The sequence below is a fragment of the Saccopteryx bilineata genome, chromosome 5, assembly GCF_036850765.1.
Source record: "Saccopteryx bilineata isolate mSacBil1 chromosome 5, mSacBil1_pri_phased_curated, whole genome shotgun sequence".
NCBI lineage: Eukaryota > Metazoa > Chordata > Mammalia > Chiroptera > Emballonuridae > Saccopteryx > Saccopteryx bilineata.
The window spans coordinates 38,815,659-38,832,461 of NC_089494.1; the positions used below are offsets into that span (position 1 = coordinate 38,815,659).

At 41.7% G+C, this 16,803-nt stretch overlaps 1 protein-coding gene across 13 annotated transcripts in view; it reads left to right on the forward strand.

The window, feature by feature from the left end:
- The window catches only part of ANKRD44 (ankyrin repeat domain 44), a 354,643-nt gene that overhangs the window by 243,000 nt on the left and 94,840 nt on the right, over nucleotides 1-16,803 (forward strand). For 5 of the 13 annotated variants that reach the window (XM_066233603.1, XM_066233606.1, XM_066233614.1 and 2 more), the window contains exons 11-16: nucleotides 1,400-1,482; nucleotides 2,571-2,688; nucleotides 5,577-5,645; nucleotides 8,129-8,269; nucleotides 10,133-10,216; nucleotides 14,017-14,128. In XM_066233603.1, the coding sequence (XP_066089700.1) occupies nucleotides 1,400-1,482; nucleotides 2,571-2,688; nucleotides 5,577-5,645; nucleotides 8,129-8,269; nucleotides 10,133-10,216; nucleotides 14,017-14,128 (607 nt within the window). The remainder of the gene's footprint in view (nucleotides 1-1,399; nucleotides 1,483-2,570; nucleotides 2,689-5,576; nucleotides 5,646-8,128; nucleotides 8,270-10,132; nucleotides 10,217-14,016; nucleotides 14,129-16,803) is intronic. The other 8 variants (XM_066233604.1, XM_066233607.1, XM_066233615.1 and 5 more) reach the window with 3 other exon arrangements.

Below are 16,803 nucleotides of genomic sequence, written 5' to 3' on the forward strand. Positions count from 1 at the left end.
ATGACACTGCCCGGAAGACAGGCAAATTGCATCTCTTGATGAATGCTAGCTATTATATACACTGAGTTGGAAATCTCCATATAGGGAAAGAAAAGGAACAGAGAGAAGAAGTCTGAACAAAAATACCAATAAATAGAAATTTTCACGAAAAGAGAGAGGTGTTTAGTTGCTGGCAGACTCAGATTTTGCAGAACGCTGACTACCATGAGATATCTGTGAATGTGTATATACTTCCACACACATCTTAATAACTTTTTGAGATAGGAAATAAAGGTAATGTATTCTACACTTAACGAATTCAAGTCATATGTGGTTTTTATGAAGCGTTGAATCTAAAAAACGGCCACTTTGTGCCAGAGAACAAACTTAGGTAATTTATTCTGCAGGTATAAAGAGACATGCTTGTTTTATGCAGAATCTGAAATATAGTCTTTGACTATAATGAGATGTTGTGCGAAATGCTAACATTATAAATGCTTATAAGTACACAGGAATCTCCCGGTGATGCTGTTTATAATGAACCACAGTTCAGCACACGGCTTTGGGTCCTTGTTCGAAGAGAGGTGATGGGCAAGAGGAGAATGTAATTCTGAAGGCGAAAGGCGCTGCCGTCAGAAGGCTGCCTGTCCCTTAAAAATCATCCTCAGGACTGTGTGATGGTGGGGGATCCATCTAAAAAGTGCTTTCCAGATGCTTCCTGTAATACTGTTAGGAAAAATATGCTAGATTTATGAAATATATGCAAGCTAATGTGTGTTACTCCCAACTATGTTTTTGTGACTGGTATCCTGATGTGGGTTAATGTGCAATATAAAAGTCTATTAGGAAGTTTTACCTGTGAAAGGTAAACAGTTTTTCTTCTCATCTAAAATTTTATTTTCAGTTAGTACAGCCATTATTAACTTTTAGCAAAGTGCTTGGCACATAACAGGTCAGTAATCAATATTTATTTATTCAAGTAATAAAGCAGGTTGCTTTTCAAAGCTGAGAGTTTGTCCTGTTATCCTAGCAGTTAGCATAGTATCTGGTACTTAGAAAGTGTTGACAAATAAGTGAGACATCTAATTGCTAACCTGAAAGAAAAAAAGAAAAGAAAAATAATTTTAAATGTGAAGAGTCACATAATGTGTACGTGAAACATTTTTTTAAAAAATATCCACCCCTACGGTTACGAGCTTCTAATTCTGGTTTAGGTCTAGGACTTTATTATTTTAAGGTAGAACATGATTGCATAATTATTTCTCGAGTGGAAGAATTACAAAATTATTTCAGTCAGGAGTCCCCTAAGCAAGGTGTTGGGGAAGTAAGTTTCATCAGAGAACTTCTAGGGAGGTCTGTGTCCTTCTGCATGTGTCTGGAGGTCTGTTACCGTGAGCTGCTCTGTTCTTTTCCTCCTCAGGTGTGGAGTCCATAGCATGTTCCCCTTACATTTAGCTGCCCTAAATGCTCACTCTGACTGCTGCAGAAAGTTGTTATCATCGGGTAAGTAACTCCATCCCCGCAGATGAGGCTTAATGTGTCCTGTAAGTGAGCCATGTGGCTTCAGGTGTCTGGTCAGAGTGAGTGGCTGCCTGTGCTTCATGTCATTCATTACCTGTTCTGGGGACAGCTCCCAGCAGTCCTTGGTGTTGGAAAGTCAGTATTCCTGCCCCTGAATGACAGTCTTGTCTGTTTATCAAGTTAAAGCTTGGGGTGATCCAGAGTTAAGAGACAGGCAGGGAAGGCCACAGCTTACAGAAAAAATTCGTCATAAATGAAGGAAACATCTTTGAAGCTTAAAATGGTAGCTTAGCAGTTAATATATTTTTTCAACAAAGAGAAGAAGCCAAATACCCCACATTTCAACAGTAGAAAATGTCATGTTACCTTCCCACTCTGTGGGCTCTGGAAAAACATTGTAGTTGATCCCCTCAAATTAGGTTTAATTTTTATTTTTTTAATGCGGGCCTGTTTGGAACCAAGAAATTCCTTCTGGTTTGGAGCTTTGCTAAATCTTTCTTATCACTGCTTCTGCCAACCTCCATGTATTAAGAAGTTCCTGGCTTTCAAAGGTGATAGAGATCTGCAAGGCAAAGATTGTTTATGAATTAATTCAACAGATATTCCAGAGGCATTTTTTCCCTTTTAAGTTCTTTACTTATGGTTGATTCTGCTTTCATTGCTTGTGGCATGTTTAAAAATAATCCCTGCATGAAAGCACGTTTCCCAAATCTTCAACCAGCTGAGAGCTAATAATACATTAAGGAAATCTCTATCCCAGCATGCTAAGGATATCCTTTACCCTCCATGTTTTCTCGATGTGGACTGTCTGCCTATCTATTGCCCTCCTTATTTCAAATTGGTTTCATAAATTTCTATCCTGGGATTGAAATATGGGGCTGTGCTTTACCCAGAGCTGAGTGTGAAAATAAATTCTTCTTGTCTTCACCGTTCTTCCTATAAAAATTGCCAAGCTTGAGCAGTTACCATTCGTTTCCATGACAACCTCTTTCTGACTATAGTTGCTTGCGTTCTGGTTTTTCTACTAACTGATTTTTCTGTCTCTGCAATGTTTCTTGTGGTTTAACTAGGACAAAAGTATAGCATAGTATCCTTGTTTAGTAATGAGCACGTGCTGTCTGCAGGCTTTGAAATAGACACCCCAGATAAATTTGGAAGAACGTGCCTTCATGCTGCTGCTGCAGGAGGGTGAGTAGTGAGCAATTTTAGTTATTATGTTTTTGACTTAATTACTAACTCACCTTAATTGACTTAAGTTATCTATGATTCAAAGGTAATTTCCTTAGTAAAAATTAGTAAGAATCATTTCTGCCAACACCAAATGTCACTGTTTTACATTTCCAGGTTTACTTCCATTTCTGTTCTTCTAAAGAAAAATTTTAGCCCATCTCATATGGAATATAGTTTTTCTTTTGATTTGTTCTCTCTCTCTTTACTTTCTTTTCTTTCCATTTTTTTTTTTTTATTCAGTGAGAGGGGGGAGACAGACAGACAGACTCCCTCATGCGCAGGGACCAGAATCCACCTGTCAAATCCACTAGGGGATGATGTTCTGTCCATCTGGGGCTGTTGCTCTGTTGCTCAGCAACAGAACCATTTTTTTTTTTAGCGCCTTGAGGCAGAGGCCATGAAGCCATCCTCAGGCCCGAGGCCAACTTGCTGGAACCAGTCTACCCATGGCTATGGGAGGAGAAGAGAGAGAGAAGCGGGGGTGGAGAAACAGGTGGTCGCTTCTCTGTGTGCCTTGACCCAGAATTGAACCCGGAACATCCATATGCCAGGGCCGACACTCTACCACTTAGCCAATAGGCCAGGACCTCTTTCCATGTTTTTAATTGTACATTTTCACCCTGTGCAATATGTATCTGCTTGGTGCTCCCTACACCGAAAGAAAATAATGAGCTTTTTTTAAAGATTTTCCTTTTTGTTGCTGTTATGTGGATGATGATCAAGGGAATCCAAGATTGAGTTAATCCATGTTCATTACCATTTTGTTCTTATTTCAAAATTGATTTTTAAGTCTTTATAGTGGTTACATGTGAACAATGGTTAAGAAAACCCAAAGGATAAGAAAGAAGTGATTTAATTCTTACCTTTTTTTTAAAAGTTGTAAAGAGAATTGTTCATCAGACACTCTTTTTCATATCAGTGATTATTAAGGCTCTGATACATACATTTACCAAACATGGCCCTTCTCAGATGGCTTTGTTTGGGTCAGATGTTGGTTGCTTTTTAATCCACTTGTCCAGGGCGCTATTGGGAGGGGGGCAAGGGGGATTTTGAGGGGAATACGGAGGGAGGGGGGATTCATTTGGGGCAACAGTAGAATCTATGTAAACACAATAAATTGGCCCTGGCCGGTTGGCTCAGCGGTAGAGCGTCGGCCTGGTGTGCAGGAATTTCGCGTTCGATTCCCAGCCAGGGCACACAGGAGAAGCACCCATCTGCTTTTTCACCCCTCCCCCTCTCCTTCCTCTCTGTCTCTCTCTTCCCCTCCTGCAGCCAAGGCTCCATTGGAGCAAAGATTGCCTGGGTGCTGGGGATGGCTCTGTGGCCTCTGCCTCAGGTGCTGGAATGGCTCTGGACGCAACAGAGTGATGCCTCAGAGGGGCGGGGCATCGCCCCCTGGTGGGCGTTCTGGGTGGATCCCGGTCGGGCGCATGCGGGAGTATGTCTGACTGTCTCCCCATTTCCAGCTTCGGAAAAATGAAAAACAAACAAACAAACAAAAACACAATAAATTAAAATAAAACAAAACAATGCAGCAATAAAAAAAAGATGTGGGTTGCTAATCAGTTTCCTAGTCTTTGAGGAAAAGCAACACTTAAGTTTTCTATTTATTTGTATATCAGAAGGGGATTCACTGGGAAGCGTTAGGGCCCCTTATTTTCATGGTTCCCTTCCCAAGTCTTGTATCTAGTTTTATATTCATAATTTTGTATGATTTTTTTTTAAAAAAAACCTCCTTCTCCCTTCCTCATTCCCTCAAATCATGTGAGCTTCATGAGCTTCCCCTGGGATCTGTCTCTGCCTTTGATCCTTTGGCTTCGTTCAGCAAGGACAGATGCTTTGTATCAACTGGCATGCTCCAGCAACACGTAATGGCCTCAGAAAGTTCTTGTGTTTTATGGCTGAAAGAGCTAGTTCTCTGAGAAAGGTCGCTATCCAGGGTGGATGTGGGGTGGGGAGAGCCCCGCTCAGGTTTATCATTAATGAGGTCATTTTCCTTATTTAAATGATAATAAAACAGTAAATCCAAGGCCACTTCTTAGCATTCTAAGTTTAGAACAATGATGGATGATAGTCTTTGTTGATGTGCACATTTAAAAAAATGGACCTGTACAGAAAGTGATGACAGATCATTCTGAATTCATGTCTGAAACTCCTATTAGAATTAATATTTAGTTACATTCCCTTCAATAGGAAATTCACTTCAGTGGGTCCTTTGCTCTCTGCTAAGCATGATTTATTGCTTCTGCGAATGACAAAGAAGCTTTGGAAGATCTCTATGCGCCATTACATCATTTTCGGCCCTGGTTCTGCACATGCATTTACCTAGATTACAAAGACAGGGAAATGCAAGCTGTTTTATTTTCCATTAAGGAGAGTCTGGGCCAAAAATGGTTATCATGGTGAATTCATTCTTCCGTGAAAAAAGGTAATGCTCATCCACTTGGGCTCATTGTTTAAAGGTGACATGAAATTATTATAGATTTAAAGGGTTATTTCATAAACTCTTGATGGTTTTTGAAAGAGTATTTTAGGATAAACAGCAAAACTATCACTGAAAGGTTTAATCATATAATAATCATTAAATTCCCTAGGCATGGAATTGAAAATGTTTCATCAAGCTCTTTCATGTATTGATTTATTAGCTTTGAAAAAATAATTTTAGGTACTTTAGGTCCTTAATATGCCATTACTCTCATATGTTTAAGTTATTTTTGTGTTAGCAGAACTTAAAGCTGGAGCTGTTGTTCCGTGTCTACCCGCACTCTGTGGAACACAGCTCTGTCTGAAGATGGCCCCGCAGTTCGCCTCTGCCACCTTCATGATGTTTTTCCCTGTCTTTCTAGTAATGTGGAATGTATAAAACTCTTGCAGAGCAGTGGAGCGGATTTCCATAAAAAGGACAATTGTGGGAGGTACGTAAACAGGGAACTTTGCTTCAAGTGCCTAAATAAAAGAAGCAGGGAGCAGTCCATCTGGAAATCATGTTATGTTGAAATGGTAAACAGGAAAGCTAGCTGGGTTCATTCCATCCTCGGAGGGAAATCCCTTCTCGGAGTGTAACGCCAGCAACGCAGGCACCAGCCATGAGGACAGCATCTCACAGCTTCTGTTTAGAAGTGCCAATTGTCTGTCTTCTTCCAATTCTTTTTAATCCTCTGCATGGATATATAATAGTTTAGAAACTTCTGTTGTCAGCGCAGTAGAGCAGTTTAGCCCCCCTAAGCCAGAATGTGGTCACAAGATCTAGAGCCTGTTTTTATATTTATTGAACATTTCATCTTTAGACATGTTTAAAACATTAAGCACTACCACCAGCAGTAATGGGTCATAAAAATTATTCTTACCTTACTGGTCCTTTGCACGGCTATATCATGCCATAATACTACCATGTATCAATACATGGCTATAAAATTTTAAATTAAATTACATTTTAATTTGTTTTTTCCATAATCGCTCTCTACTCGTCCTCACCACATGCACCCTGGCTCTTGGAGCTGCTATAAATTTCTTCTCTTACTAACTAATGTACATAGGACAACGCCTACTCATCCTTCCAGATTTATGTTGTGACGCCTCGCTACCACTCTGACAGGTGCCTCCCCTGCGCCCCGCGTACCCCACATTCCCATGACTGTAGCACAGACCACACTGATCCAGTGGACTCGGCTCCCTGCCTCTCTCCTCGCCTGACTCTGGGCTCCTGAGGACAGGGACTGGTCCTCATTTTCTCTTTATCCCAGGCTCTGCCACATAGTTGATATACCTAACAATTTTCAGTCCAATTAATAAGAACACAAGTGATCCAATATGCAAAATATTTATAATTACCTCATTTTAGAACTAAAAAAGAGTAGATCAACTTAGTCAAAGAGCCCATAAATTGACTACAAAATATAAAATGATTGTACTTGAAAATTGATAAATAGCACTTGAAATAAAGTTACTCCATTTCTGGTGTTCTGTTTGCTTGTTATTCTCTGAAAATTGTCAGGGAACACTATATAACTGTTTAATAATTAATACAATAATAATAATAATAGTTTAATAAGTAACATAAAATATTACTTTAGATTTCTGCACTGCCTCACCCTTTACAAGGTGCTGTGTTTTCTGTGTTACTCACTTGGTGTCTCATAGTAACTCTATGAGGTATATGGAGATGCTTATTATCCTTTTCAATTGATGAGAAAACTGAACCCAGAGAAACTAAACAAGTTATACACGTGCATAGAATTTCAGACCCAGAGTGGACTTTAGGGGACAGCTGCTTAAAAGTCCTTATAGACATAAGCACAAAGCCCAGGCCTGGAAAGGGGATGCGATCGGGCCCATCTCGCAGATCTGTTCGGACCGGAACCCAGAGCTTCTGATTCCTTGTGCATCGTTCTTCCTGTTACCCTTACATAGTTCAGTGGAGAAGATGAGACTACACCAGGGGCTAACATCCAGGCTATTAGATGGGACTTTCCCATTATTAGACGGGAACCCAAAAGAGGCCCAGACAGGAGCTGAACAATCTCAGACAAAAGAGAAATAACTTGTATAAAGGATGAGCGGAGTTTTGACGGGTGGAAGTGGTTCAGCAAGGGACATTCCAGGGAAGAAAACGTGGGCAAATTAGAGAGGTGTGGACATGATAGGAAAACCTCAGGTCACTTAGTTTGGAATTAATAATAGGTCATCTAGGGGAGAGATTCTCCATGAAGGTAGATTGGGAGCAGCTTGGGGAAGTCTTCTGTTTCAGACTAAGGAATCAAGGCTTTGTTCAGAGGAGAGGACCAAAGGTTTTAGGACAGGATTGTCATATGTGGGTATTGGACCTTAGAAAGCCTGGTTCTTCCTTCGTAACAACTAGAAATTCAGTGGAAGTTTGATTAGAGATAAAGAAGCTAAGAGGGATGTTATTGCAATATTCCAAAGGAACAGAAATGTAAACCTGAACCAGGATAGGCCTGAGGAATGGTAAGAAAGACTAGATCGACTGGTAGATGGCCTAGCCAGTGGTCAGCAAACTGCAGCTCGTGAGCTACATGCGGCTCTTTGGCCCCTTGAGTGTGGCCAGTTTAGGAGTACCCTAATTAAGTTAATAACAATGTACCTGCCTATATAGTTTAAGTTTAAAAAATTTGGCACTCAAAAGAAATTTCAATCGTTGTACTGTTGACATTTGGCTCTGTTGACTGATGAGTTTGCCGACCACGGGCCTAGTCTGAAGGCACTGCTATTGCAGCCTCAGTTGCGGTTTACAAAGTCAAAGGAAGGCATTATCTCTTGGCGTCCACGCTCTGAAAGACAAAGAGTGTTCCACACCCATAGGAATACAGCTGTCAGTGCTAGTGTGCCGATGTTGATCTGTTTTTCAGACTGAATGAATAAATTGCTGTTTGTTTTCCAGGACCCCTTTGCACTATGCAGCTGCAAATTGTCATTTCCATTGTATTGAGACATTAGTGATCACAGGGGCCAATGTTAATGAAACAGATGACTGGGGACGGACAGCTTTGCACTACGCTGCTGCTTCAGACATGGATAGAAAGTAAAAACAGCCTTGTTCCTGTTTCCTCCGGGAGTAGGGCTGGGGCGGGGGAGGGTTTGCTTGTTTTCTTCATTCCGATGCAAGGAAACTGTGACTGAGGGATCTCCCTCACCCAGACCCACAGGAGTAGGAAATGCTCCATCCCTGTCCCCAATTTTTCCATTCCACTCTCTTTATGTGTGATGATGACATGTCACTGCACAATTATTTCTGTTTTTTGGGTTGAATGCCAAGTGGAGCTGTCAAGCCCAGGTTTTCAGTTCATTCAAAATCTGTTGTAATTTATTTTGTCATACACTGCAGTTTTCATTATCACCACTTAAATGCTTCATTTGCTGTGAAACTTACATTTGCTAATATACATGTCATGTGTCGAAAATGCCCATCTGTGCAGAATCCCAGCAGCCTTTAAAGGCAGTGGCAGTGTGTGTCAGATTGTCACTGCTGTTCCGGACCTGGGTGTGAGTGCCCTCTCCGGCCGGAGAAGGAAGTTGATTGCCCTGGGCTTGTTTGGATCCTGGGGGGTGGGGGGAGGAATGGAAGGCAGGGTTAAGTGAACTAGGTCAGGGGGAAAAGGTAAGAGAGGGGCTCACAGTTGATGAGATTGTTCTCAAAGACTTAAGAGCCAGGGCCTGCTTTATAGGAGTAGCTGTGTTAGTGACCCTGATGGTCAGGGCTAACTCCTTTCTTATAGAGCAATGGTTTTCAGCCTTTTTCATCTCATGGTGTACATTAACTAATTACTGAAATTCTGCGGCTCACCAAAAATTTGTTTTTTGCTGATCTGACAAAATGAGAAATAGGTATAATTTTGCATCATTCACACCAAATGGCTATTTTTGTATGGGCTGTTATTTAACAGTCTAAGAGGTCAGTGCCTCTGACTAAATATCAGGTATTGGTTATTTTTAAAATTCTTTCAGCACACTGTTTGAAAATTGCTATTGTAGAGCAATGGCTTTCAAACAGTCACTCACAGTAGGAAGTACATTTTATATCATGACCCAGTACACACAGTCACATATATATATATATATGTTGTATATGTACATATGTATGTATGTGTGTATGATGGAAACAAAAATTTCACAATCATGTTTTCTTTTACTATGCCTAATGCATTCTGTGTTCTCTTATATTTCATTAAAAATTACTGATTTCAGCCCACTAAATTGACTTTATAATTCAGTGGATTATGATCCATGTTTCCATGTTTAGGAAACACTGCTTGTTTTCCCCTTCATATATTTCTAATATTGGCACGTCAGATGTAGCAGCCAGGATCCATAGCCCTGCAGGTTATTAATTCAGCAAACATGTGTTGAGTATCTACTCCGTGCCAGGCTCTATGCTGTTCACTTGGGGCAGAGTCAGGGAACAAGTGTACTTCTTCTGTTAAGAGCTGGAAAAGGAATCCCGAATGATGAAGTGTTGCTTTGGCAGTTGAGGGGTGACTAGGAACCCCACTCCTGGATAAGTGACATGAATTGGCGAGGAGGCAGCAGAGAATGTGGTAGGGGTCAGAGAAGTTTAAACTAAATCACTTCCTTTTTACTTGGGGCATTTAGGATATTTAGGGAAGGTTATGAAAGGGTGGACAGCTTGAGTGGTGTCTTAATTGCTGATACCTGGGTGGAAGTTTTAGGAAAGTCACGTCTCAGTTGGATTCCTTGGGAGAGAATAGATTTGCCAGAGAGCTTTGGAGAGAACCATGTAAAATACACATCCTTAGTGAAAACTCAATAGTGCTTGTTTCTTTTGGGTTGAGGGAAAAATTGTTAAGATTTAAAGTGTACCAAAATCATTAGCAACTTCGCTATTAAAATAATAATTGCAACTTTTTTGTCTTTTCCGTATGCTGAGAAGTAAGACTACCTTAGGAAATGCCCATGAAAATTCGGAAGAACTTGAAAGAGCCAGAGAGCAGAAGGAAAAGGACGCTGCACTGTAAGTTACTCCCGGCTTCGGCGCAAGGTGCCCTCGCCGGTGCCTCGTCTGCTTCTCCGCCTTGCCACGTGGGCAGCCGTTGGGGGGTTTCACTTGGGATCTTGAGAAAGTGGGCTTGTCTCTAATGAAGAGGAAACTGTCCTTTTAGTAATCCTTCAGTTACGCTGTCTTCACCCGGGTACTGTTTCTAAAATTGTAAGCTTTGACATGCCGACTGCTGTGATTGGTCAGCGGTTTTTGGAAGCTGGTGTGTCTTTTTTTTTTTTTTTTTTCATTTTTCTGAAGCTGGAAACAGGGAGAGACAGTCAGACTCCCGCATGCGCCCGACCGGGATCCACCCGGCTCGCCCACCAGGGGCGACGCTCTGCCCACCAGGGGGCAATGCTCTGCCCATCCTGGGCGTCGCCATGTTGCGACCAGAGCCACTCTAGCGCCTGAGGCAGAGGCCACAGAGCCATCCCCAGCGCCCGGGCCATCTTTGCTCCAATGGAGCCTTGGCTGCGGGAGGGGAAGAGAGAGACAGAGAGGAAGGCGCGGCGGAGGGGTGGAGAAGCAAATGGGCGCTTCTCCTGTGTGCCCTGGCCGGGAATCGAACCCGGGTCCTCCGCACGCTAGGCCGACGCTCTACCGCTGAGCCAGGGCTGGTGTGTCTTAATTATCAATTCTGACTGCTAGCATCATGTGCCTCAGGCGACATACTGAAATTTCTCTTAGGGTCTTAGGCTCTCCTTTTATGACCTGCGGATAACTATTCAGCAGATTCTATAAATAAATGTGTTGCGATTTCAACATGAAGTGCACTAATTGTACTCTCCTCTTCGTCCCCAACACACACGTCATCTTACAAACAGCCCCTCTCCCCTGCAGCCAGCTGCTGTGTCCCACCTCACCCCACCTGCCGCTCTCTGGCTCCTGATGGAGACTCAGCTATTGCTGTGATGGGGTGGGGGTGGGGGGCTGCCGTCACCCAGCTGTGCTGATAACACGGGCAGCCCTAATGTTTCGTCCTCTGGGAGTCCTTCCTGTACAACAAGCCACAACAACAAGCTTGTGCTGCCCAGTGCAGTGACCAGCATGTAGATGGTGTTCAGTAAGTGTTTGTGGACACTTCATAACAAATACATGGTGCCCACACTTTGTGTCTGGGGACACAGTGGGTGTAGTGCCCCGAGATTCTGCACCGTCAGAGGAACTAGTTTCTCTGTGACCTAAGTGCTTGTGTCCATGCCAGGGTCTTCCTGCCACCCACTGGGCTCTCCTCCGGTGTCCAAACCATGGAATATAGTTACAGGTTAGAAGCTGTATATGGAAATTAAAAGGATATATTTAGAAAGTGTGCCTCTGGGGTTGATTGTGACACATGACTTTGTTACTGGGGTGGGGACAGGAAACACAGCTGTGTGTAAAGCGAATGGCTAAGGTTTTACTCTAATATTCCAAAATTAGAATAATCATATTAACTGGAATTTTAAGCCACCTCAACAATTGCTCCCTTCTCCAGTGAAATGCAGGCTTGCCCTGGGCAAGAGCAGTCCTCTTCCAGCTGATGGGCCGGGATGGGCCAGGCCTGGCAGGGCAGGGCCGGGAGGGAGGGAAGGCTGACGGCCTGCCTGGGCGCTCTTTTATGCAGAGAGGCTACTTCCTTTGTCCAAACACACCCCTGACCTGCCGTGGACTTGCACAAACTCTGGGGCTTGAGGGAGAACAGTGCAGAATTAAGAAAATAGACTCATCGAGAAAAGAGGATGGAATCGGGAGGCCTCTTCAATGCTGATGGCAATATCCGAGAGCCCCATAGCCCCCAGTTTGCTGTATTACATAACCATATGCAAATAAAGAAGTCTTTGATACAAAGTCACACATATGAGGCAAAAATAGGAACTCTTTTAAGGCATAAACAGGAATCTCCCACCACACATAAGTGAAATCAACCAACATCTGAACAAAAAAAAGGGTGAGAAGAAGGGCATGTAAATTGCTTCCAGCAACTTAAGCAAGCAAGTGAAGTGAGTGCAAATACTCAGCTTCATAGCCAATAAGGAGGTGGCGGGGAGAACTTAGCCTTTTGCTAAGCCTCGAATCTACAAAGGCTTTTTGTCACTTGTAGTCTACCACACTGACCTAATGTGCATCTCTTAATGTTACAGTTGAAGTGCCAAAATCTCTAGTCAGGGCCCTGGGAGGAGAAAAGATAAGCATTTCCAGTTAAAAGTTGTTATTCGCTGTCCCTCAGAAAACCATTTTAGAGAATATCCAAATTCTATACTACTGTTGTTATTTCTAACACCACTATTGATAGTATAGGGTGGGTATATTCTAGATTAAATAACTCTTGGGAGACAATTCCAAGTTCTTTCCAAATTACACATTCAGTTTATCAACAGATTTTCAGAATGTAATCCTTTCAGAAGCTGGGAATTGAGTATGTACTAAAATGCTATTCCTATTGAATGATTTTATATAAAGAGCCAAATTTGGTTTAAAATGAGTCGCACCTGGAATCTTGTCCATGGACAGTCAATTACCAGAATAAAAAAGGACTTCCTTCTAAGGCACAAATCACCAGAGACAGAATGAAGTCGGTACTCCGATAATAGTTTGATTTATTATGGAGTATTTTATGGATACATCATGTGACATGGAGACATTTGGTTTAAAAAATTTGTCTTTCATCAGTTTTTCTAGAAATTAAAATATCATTTTAAATCTTCTCTATATGTGATTTATTTTCTCCTTTTGCCAAAAGATAGGTTAATGCCATTTAAAAAAATTTTTGTGTAAACTATAGAAATTTTTTATTAGAAGTATTTAAAGTACAGGCTTATATATATTTAGAGTCTTAGAATTTTGATTTGAGTATGAGTTTGAATTAGCTTGGTTTTGTGAAGGAATTGTTTGTCCCACTACCACAAAAATCAAGTTGAAATTAGGGAGGAGGTTGCCAGGTCGCTAACTCCGCCCCCCCCCCCCCCCCCCCCCCCCCCGCCCTGCCCTCCCAGCAGGATGGTAGCGGCAGCGGTAGCCCCTCCCCCCCAGGACTCACGGAGTGCCCGAGTGCTTGCTTGTGGAGTTTGGGCTCTGCGAAAGACTGGGACGCAAGCCTTTATCGAACTTATTCCAAAAACTGTGGCTTTTTTAGAAAAATGGCAACTTTGTCATAAAAGGCTTTTAGAGTGTATTATTTATTATTTGTTTCAGTCTATATTTGTAATGGTGCAATTTGAGCCTTTTATTCATATGTGAAATTGTTTTTTAAATATTTATTCCTTTAATCTTTTTATTGTTTAGGCTCTTCTTGGGTTTTTATTGTTGTTTTGTTATACTTTTTAACTTTCATTTTTCAACCTTTTGATCTCAGAGTCTCCAAATAGCAAGGTTAAAAAATAAACACCCTCCCTGAGGTTTACCCTCTTGCAATTGCATTACCACTTCTTTATTACAATTGAGACATCGCCTTTTGAACATGGAGCTCTAGCACTTACTGTTCTTGGTGATCTTGATGACAGATGATTTCTACTTTAGGATGAGAAGGAAAGGGAACTTAATTACCCCTTTGTTGCGAAAGCTTTTCGTGAATCCTAGAATGGGTATTTTAAGCTGAAATAAAAGAATCACGACCCCCCCCCCCCCACACACACACACACAACTTCTACTACATAAAAGCTCATTGCTGTAGGATTTTTAAAGAAACAAACTCACAGAGTATTTTGTAGAGCATTCATGATAGGAAGAAATTTACATTCATTATCTCTTTTGGTCTGGGGATATTTTCTAAAATAACCTCATCTTTATGCTTACAGATGTCTAGAGTTTCTGCTTCAAAATGATGCAAATCCATCCATCAGGGACAAAGAAGGTTACAATAGCATACATTATGCTGCTGCCTATGGCCACAGACAGTGTCTGGAATTGGTGAGTTGCTTTGTCTTGTTTTGTTTTCTCTAACACGCACATACAGCCAAACCTGAAAATGCTGGTCTTGATCTCTCAGCAAATGACCTTCCTACCCAGTTAAGTTCCCCCTGGAAGTCACCTTCAAGATATTCTGTGGTAAGTGATTAAATTAACTTTATGTTATGTAGGTCTCTTTGTTCCTACTCTGTCCATCTTAACTTTAGAAATGACTGATGGTGAACTCTTTCCCACATTAATTTGGGCTGAGAATGTGAGACCTGTGTGTGGACAGTTTGTATTTCAAAGATCATTTGGATGCATCAAATAAGCTCAGTGTGTATCTGGAGGCACACTTAGCACTCCAGTATTCAATAACAGTGTTACGAGATGACTCATATAATCATGAGGGGTATGAATTTGTTGTGGTCCCATATTTGTAGTTTAGGGACAAAAATTGGCAAGGGCACAAAATCAGAATTTACTGGAATTTCCAAACCACCAAAAAATTCAAACCGATAGTGATCAAAGAACACTTTGCAGTTTGGGGTCTGAAACACCTCTGTTAGTATGGGTCAAGAGACTCAAACTCAAATGCCCACAGGGTCCAGAAATGTAAAGGTGTGAAGTAAACCCAGGTATAGAATAGGGAGTAGTGGGGACTGTGGCAAATAGAGACCACAGGTTCTGTCTAAAGGGAGAATCAGCTCCAGCTGACTGAGATGAAGTGGGAATGCATGCATACCTGGCGTTGCTAGACTTCCAGTGTTTCAAGAGAAGGAGAGAAGGTAGAACTCTAGACTTTTTATGTGAAATTCCCTGTTTTGAAAACCCTGGGTGGGCTAGGAAGAAAAAATGTGGATTTGTGGCTAAATTCTGTTTGCTGGCCACCGTTTGCCATCTCCTGAGCATCGTCTGTGCTTCAGCTTCCCCAGATCGTGGGTTATCCAGACCTCACTACTGCTGGCCCAGTGACAGGCGCCACCTTTGCTGGCTGGACTCTGGCTTTCACTTATCCTTTAAAAACAAGTCCTGTTTTTCAGAGTTATTTGGAGGTGCGTTTGGGGAAACACTTGCCCGATTACACAGTCTGTTGGGAAAAGCATGGGGCAGAAAGCCAGAGCACAATGGTGTCAGTGCCAACATAGAGACTAATGATGCCCCCCGCTCATGCCTTTACCTTTGGCTTTGCTGTTACTTTCAAATGGTTCCAATTAGGGCAATTCTTATTGTATTTCATTTATGAATATAGTAAGAACTATGAATGTTCATAAAGGTCACCCAGTTTGGAAATAAAAAGGTGATTGTTCTGGTGGGGTTTTTGGTAGCGTTTATTGGTGAATCATACCTACCTTCATCCTTCTTGAATACTTCTGGGTCTTCCTTCCTGTGGTTCTTGTGGATGCTGACATGACAATTTCCTTGTTTGACCTTGAGGATGGCATTTTCCCCGTCTAGTTTTGATTCCATCATAGTTCTTCTTCCAGTTACTGTGGTCACATAACAAATAATCCCAAAAGTTAGTGGCTTAAAACCACAATAATTGTTTATTAGCTCTCACTGTTTCTGTTGATCAGGAAGTCAGAGTGGCGTAGCTGAGTAGTTCCAGTTAAAGGTGTCCTATGAGATTATACTCAGACAGTGGCTAGGCTGCCACAATCGCAAAGGCTTTGTCACTCGTGTGTCAGTCACCTGGGTTGGAAGAGTCAAGCGGTGGTATTCCTTGGGCCTCTCTCTGTCTCTGTCTCTATGTGATTTATTACTTGGTTTTCTATAGCTTGGAGGTTTCAGAGTAGCTGGATATCCTATATGGTGGCTCAGGAATCCAAAGGCATCTGTCCCAGGAAAGAGAGTGAGAGTGAGATGGAGAATGAGATAAAGTGAGAGAAAGAGACTGTAGCACTTTTAATGATCAATCTAGCCTTGAAGTTCTCACAAGGTCACTTCTGCTGCAGACATCCATTGAGGCAGTCACAAAACCCAGAGAGATGAAGTGGACTCTGCCTTTCAAAGAGAGAAGTGTTGAATTTGTGGATGTATTTTAAAAGCACCAGTTTCATAGGAAGAGGTAGAAAGCCAGTGATTTCACACTTCTATAAATTGAATTTTTGTATAGAATTACAAGTGGCAATGGGACAATCCCTAATCTTGATGGCAAATCAAAACCTGGGGGGGGGGCATTACCTGGTTTGTCCAAAGTCATAGCGCTGGCTGGCAGAAGAAGCAGAACACTGAATCAGGATTCCTGATTTTTAAAATAATGTTTACCACACCATGCTGCCTTCCATCGCAGGTTAAAGCCCCACCACCCACAGGGGTTTTCAACATAGAGCAAAAGCTTGTAGGAATTGGTTAAGATAAAAGGCAATATTACTTCACCTTCTACCATCAATGTTGCTGTGAAAGTTGATCTAGACCTATTAGATTTCACATAAGAAATGCTCCTTACAAAGTATGTGTGTGTATGTGTGTGTGCATGTGTGGTAACCCTGGCAGAGCAACTGTAACTACTCGTTATGACCCTGCATCCCAAAATATACTTAAGACACAGCTGCTTTTAATTATTTTTCTCTACAAAAACCATGTCATCATTGGGACCTACGAACTTTTATTACAAAGTTTGTTATTAGAGCCTTGATAACTTGTGCTGTTTTTTTTTTTTTTTTTTCTTTAACTTGTGCTGTTTTAAAGTACAT